Genomic DNA, 5,441 nt, shown 5'->3' on the forward strand with positions numbered 1-5,441 from the left:
CCCAGTTCGGTCCCAGTTCGGTCCCAGTTCGGTCCCAGTTCGGTCCCAGTTCGGTCCCAGTTCGGTCCCAGTTCGGTCCCAGTTCGGTCCCAGTTCGGTCCCAGACCCCCGTTCGGTCCCAGTGCGGTCTCCCATTTACCCCAGTTCGGTCCCAGTTCGTTCCCGGCTCCCACCGGAAGCCGCCGCCGGCCTCGCGCCGCTCACGTGACCGCACCGCCCCTTAGCCCCGCCCCCGTTGCCCCGGTAACCGCCCGGGCCTTTCCGCCGCCCACGTGATCCCACCCGACCAATCGGCCGCCGGGCAGGCGCTGGCGCTCAGCCAATCAGAGCGCGCGGCCCGCACGGGCGCCGCCATGTTGGGGGGGGCGTTGGCCCCGCGCTGTTTTCGGGGGGTCCCGTTCAAGATGGCGGCCCCGGGGACCCCGCCCCCCCCACACGTCACCGGGACTCCAGGGACAGCGGGGACACAACGGGGGCACCGCCCCTTTATTAAAGCTGCGCTCCGGGGGTCAAAGGTCACCGGGCACAGGTCGGGGGGTCCCTGGGGGGCCACGGGGGTCACAGTGCAAAGGTCACGGCCCGGGAGGGGGGGAGAGGTCAAAGGTCAGCACAGGCCTGAGGGGGGCAGAGGGCAGAGGTCAGCACCGAAGCCCCCAGAGGTGAGCAGAGGTCAGCAGGAGGTCAGCAGGAGGTCCCTGAGGCTGAGGCCACCACGAGAGGTCAGCGGGGTCACAGAGAGGTCACAGAGAGGTCAGGGGTCACAGAGAGGTCACAGAGAGGTCAGGGGTCACAGAGAGGTCACAGAGAGGTCAGGGGTCACAGAGGGGTCAGGGGTCACAGAGAGGTCACAGAGGGGCCACAGGTCCCAGAGGAGTCACACAAGGGTCACACAGGGGTCAGGGGTCACAGAGGGGTCAGAGGTCATGGAGGGGTCACACAGGGGTCAGGGGTCACACAGGGGTCAGAGGTCACAGAAGGGTCAGGGGTCACACAGAGGGGTCAGAGGTCACACAGGGGTCACACAGGGGTCAGGGGTCACACAGGGGTCAGAGGTCACACACCCAAACCCCCCTGGGGACCCCCAAATTGCCCCAGAGACCCCAAGCCCCCCGGGACCCCGCCCCTCACCGATGGGGTCCCCGCAGGTGTCGCACAGGTGGGCGCGGCGGGCGCGGCAGGGGGGGCACAGGGGCTGCGCCCCCTCCCCGGGCAGGTCCCGGGGCTCCAGGGGCCCCTCGCACTCCAGGCAGCGCAGGTGCCGCAGGTGCCAGCGGCGCCCCCCGGCCTCGGCCCAGCGCCCCCCGAAAATCAGCTGGGGGGCACGGGGGGGTCAGTGCCACAGGGACCCCCAGAGCCCCCCGAAAATCAGCTGGGGGGCACGGGGGGGTCAGTGCCACAGGGACCCCCAGAGCCCCCCCAGAGACCCCCAAAATTAGCTGGGGGGCACGGGGGGGGTCAGTGCACAGAGCCCCCCATACCCACCCCATAACCACAGTCAGCAGCCCAAAACCACACGGAGCACCCCAAAACCCCCCACAAACACCATACCCACAATGAGCACCCCATAACTGCCCTGAGCACCCCATAACTGCCCTGAGCACCCCATAACCACCCCATAACTGCTCCCAGCACCCCATAACTATACTGAGCACCCCATAACTAGTGACAGCACCCCATAACTGCCCTGAGCACCCCATAACCACTGATAGCACCCCAAAACCACCCCATAACCACTGACAGCACCCCATAACCACCCCGAGCACCCCATAACCACTGACAGCACCCCAAAACTACCCCATAACTGCTTCCAGCACCCCATAACAACCCTCAGCACCCCATAACCACCCCATAACCACTGACAGCACCCCATAACCACACTGGGCACCATATACCAACACCATGCCCACCATGAGCACCCCATAACCACCCTGTGCACCCCAAAACCACCCCATAACCACTGACAGCACCCCATAACCACCCTGAGCACCCCAAAACCACCCCATAACCACTGACAGCACCCCATAACCACCCCATCACTGCTCCCAGCACCCCATAACCACTGATAGCACCCCAAAACCACCCCATAACAGCTCCCAGCACCCCATACCCACCCTGAGCACCCCATAACCACTGACAGCACCCCAAAACTACCCCATAACTGCTTCCAGCACCCCATAACAACCCTCAGCACCCCATAACCACTGACAGCACCCCATAACCACACTGGGCACCATATACCAACACCATGCCCACCATGAGCACCCCATAACCACCCTGTGCACCCCAAAACCACCCCATAACCACTGACAGCACCCCATAACCACCCTGAGCACCCCAAAACCACCCCATAACCACTGACAGCACCCCATAACCATACTGAGCACCCAATAACCACTGACAGCACCCCGTAACTGCCCATAGCACCCCATAACCACCCCATAACCACCCTGAGCACCCCATAACCACCCCATCACTGCTCCCAGCACCCCATAACCACTGATAGCACCCCAAAACCACCCCATAACAGCTCCCAGCACCCCATACCCACCCTGAGCACCCCATAACCACTGACAGCACCCCAAAACTACCCCATAACTGCTTCCAGCACCCCATAACAACCCTCAGCACCCCATAACCACTGACAGCACCCCATAACCACACTGGGCACCATATACCAACACCATGCCCACCATGAGCACCCCATAACCACCCTGTGCACCCCAAAACCACCCCATAACCACTGACAGCACCCCATAACCACCCTGAGCACCCCAAAACCACCCCATAACCACTGACAGCACCCCATAACCATACTGAGCACCCAATAACCACTGACAGCACCCCGTAACTGCCCATAGCACCCCATAATCAGTGCCACAGGGACCCCCAGAGCCCCCCAAAATCAGCTGGGGGGCACGGGGGGGTCAGTGCCACAGGGACCCCCAGAGCCCCCCCAGAGACCCCCAAAATTAGCTGGGGGGCACGGGGGGGGTCAGTGCACAGAGCCCCCCATACCCACCCCATAACCACAGTCAGCAGCCCAAAACCACACGGAGCACCCCAAAACCCCCCACAAACACCATACCCACAATGAGCACCCCATAACTGCCCTGAGCACCCCATAACTGCCCTGAGCACCCCATAACCACCCCATAACTGCTCCCAGCACCCCATAACTATACTGAGCACCCCATAACTAGTGACAGCACCCCATAACTGCCCTGAGCACCCCATAACCACTGATAGCACCCCAAAACCACCCCATAACCACTGACAGCACCCCATAACCACCCCGAGCACCCCATAACCACTGACAGCACCCCATAACCACCCCATAACCACAGTCAGCACCCCAAAATCACACGGAGCACCCCAAACCCCCCCACAAACACCATACCCACAATGAGCACCCCATAACTGCCCTGAGCACCCCATAACCACGCCTCAGGACCGCACCCCCTCAGCCCCCAGCCCACACCTCGTCGCAGCCGGGGCAGCGGTGTCGCACGCTATCGCCGTGGTGCCACCCCATAATCACCCTGAGCACCCCAAAACCACCCCATAACCACTGACAGCACCCCATAACCATACTGAGCACCCAATAACCACTGACAGCACCCCGTAACTGCCCATAGCACCCCATAACCACCCCATAACCACCCTGAGCACCCCATAACCACCCCATCACTGCTCCCAGCACCCCATAACCACTGATAGCACCCCAAAACCACCCCATAACAGCTCCCAGCACCCCATAGCCACCCTGAGCACCCCAAAACCACCCCATAACCACTGACAGCACCCCATACCCACCCCATAACCGCCCACAGCACCCCATAACCACAGCTCAGGACCCCATATCCCCCCGCCCGCACCTCGTCGCAGCCGGGGCAGCGGTGTCGCACGCTGTCGCCGTGGTGCCGCCCGCAGAGCAGCCACCCCTCAGCCCGGGCTGTCACAAGGGCACCCCGGGAATTTGGGGTGCAATCCCCCCGGTTATAGCTCCCAACCCTCACCACGGGGGTCAGGGGGCTGGAAATTTGAGGTGCAACCCCCCCCATTCACAGGCTCCCACCCCGGTTTTGGGGTCCCTCACCCCCATTTTTGGGCTCCCCTCCCTCGGATTTGGGCACCTCCACAAATATTCCCATCCTCGCTCCCTCTTTTTTGGGGTTCCTCCCTCATCTTGGGGCTTCCCACCCCCATTCCTGGGTCCCACACGACTTTTTTTGGGGGGTGCCATTTTTGGGGTCGCCATTTTTGGGGTCCCATTTTAGTGTGCCCGTTTTAGGGGTGCCGTTTTTAGGGTCCCGTTTTTGGGGTGCCCCCACCTGCTGGCAGACGGCGCCCACGCTGGTGAGGGGGAGGGGTCGGACGCTCCCTTGGCCCAAATTTTCCCGTTTTCGGCGTTGGGCGAAAAGTTTAAATTCCCGACGCTCGACCTCGTCCAGGTCGTGGCAAAATTGGGGCTGGGGAGGGGTGGGAGAACCTCAAACCACGGCAAAAATCCCCAAAATACCCCCAAAATACCTAGAAACGCCAAATCTACCCCAAAAAATGCCCTTGAACAACCCAAACCACCTCAAAAAACCCTCGAGCAACCCCAAACCACCCCAAAAATGCCCCTGAACAACCCAAATCCACCCCTGGAACCCCCGGACCCCCCAAGATCCCCGGGGCACTTGAGACCCCCGAAACCCCCTGGACCCCCCGGACCCCCAGAGCCCAGAACCCCCTGGGAGCCCCCAGATTCCCCGGAACCCCCCCGACCCCCCGGACCCCCCGGCGCAGGGGCGGGGCTTAGCGAGGCGGGGCCAAAGGGGGCGGGGCTTAGCAGGGACATGCCTCTTGGTGACATCTGGGGGCAGGGCTTTTTGGGGTGTGGCATGGGGCGGGGCTTAGAAGGGTTGAATGGGCGGGGCTTAGCAGGGTGTGGCAGAAGGCAGGGCCTCACTGGGACACCTGCAGAGGGCGGGGCTTAGTTGGGTGAGGCAAAAGGGGCGGAGCTTAGATGTTTGCCATGGGTGGGGCTTCAGAGGGGTGTCACATAATGGGCGGGGCTTGGAGGGGCGTGGCCAAGTGGGCGGGGTTTGATGGGGCAGGTGGGAGAAGCTCAGGGACAACTGTGGGGAAGGGGGTGGGGCTTAGAGGGGCGTGGCCTCACTGTGGGGGTGGGACAGGTACAAAATCCTGCAGAGTGAAATGGGGAGGGGCTTAACCAATAGGCGGGGCCTGAAGGAGGGTGGGGCTTGACTGGGGCAGAGCTTCAATGTGGGAGGGGCTTCAAGGGACAGGGCCTCAACAGGGTCCGGGCTAGTGGGTGGGGCTTCTTGCAGATGGGGGCGTGGCTACAGGAGGTGGGCGGGGCTTGTTTGTATGGGCATGGCCTGGGCAGGGGGCGGGGCTTGGCTCAGGGCAAGGGGGGACCCCTTGAGCCAAGC

General features: G+C 62.7%; 1 protein-coding gene across 1 annotated transcript in view; it reads right to left on the reverse strand.

Moving 5' to 3' along the window:
- LOC121355820 (prickle planar cell polarity protein 3-like) overlaps positions 1–5,441 on the reverse strand; it is a gene marked incomplete at both ends in the record, with an annotated part of 9,343 nt that overhangs the window by 1,681 nt on the left and 2,221 nt on the right. The window contains 4 exon segments of the mRNA XM_041471565.1: positions 288–541; positions 1,091–1,312; positions 3,876–4,032; positions 4,183–4,469. Of these exon segments, the coding sequence (XP_041327499.1) occupies positions 288–541; positions 1,091–1,312; positions 3,876–4,032; positions 4,183–4,469 (920 nt within the window).

Source organism: Pyrgilauda ruficollis, unplaced genomic scaffold (assembly GCF_017590135.1).
Source record: "Pyrgilauda ruficollis isolate IOZ18807 unplaced genomic scaffold, ASM1759013v1 scaffold1067, whole genome shotgun sequence".
NCBI lineage: Eukaryota > Metazoa > Chordata > Aves > Passeriformes > Passeridae > Pyrgilauda > Pyrgilauda ruficollis.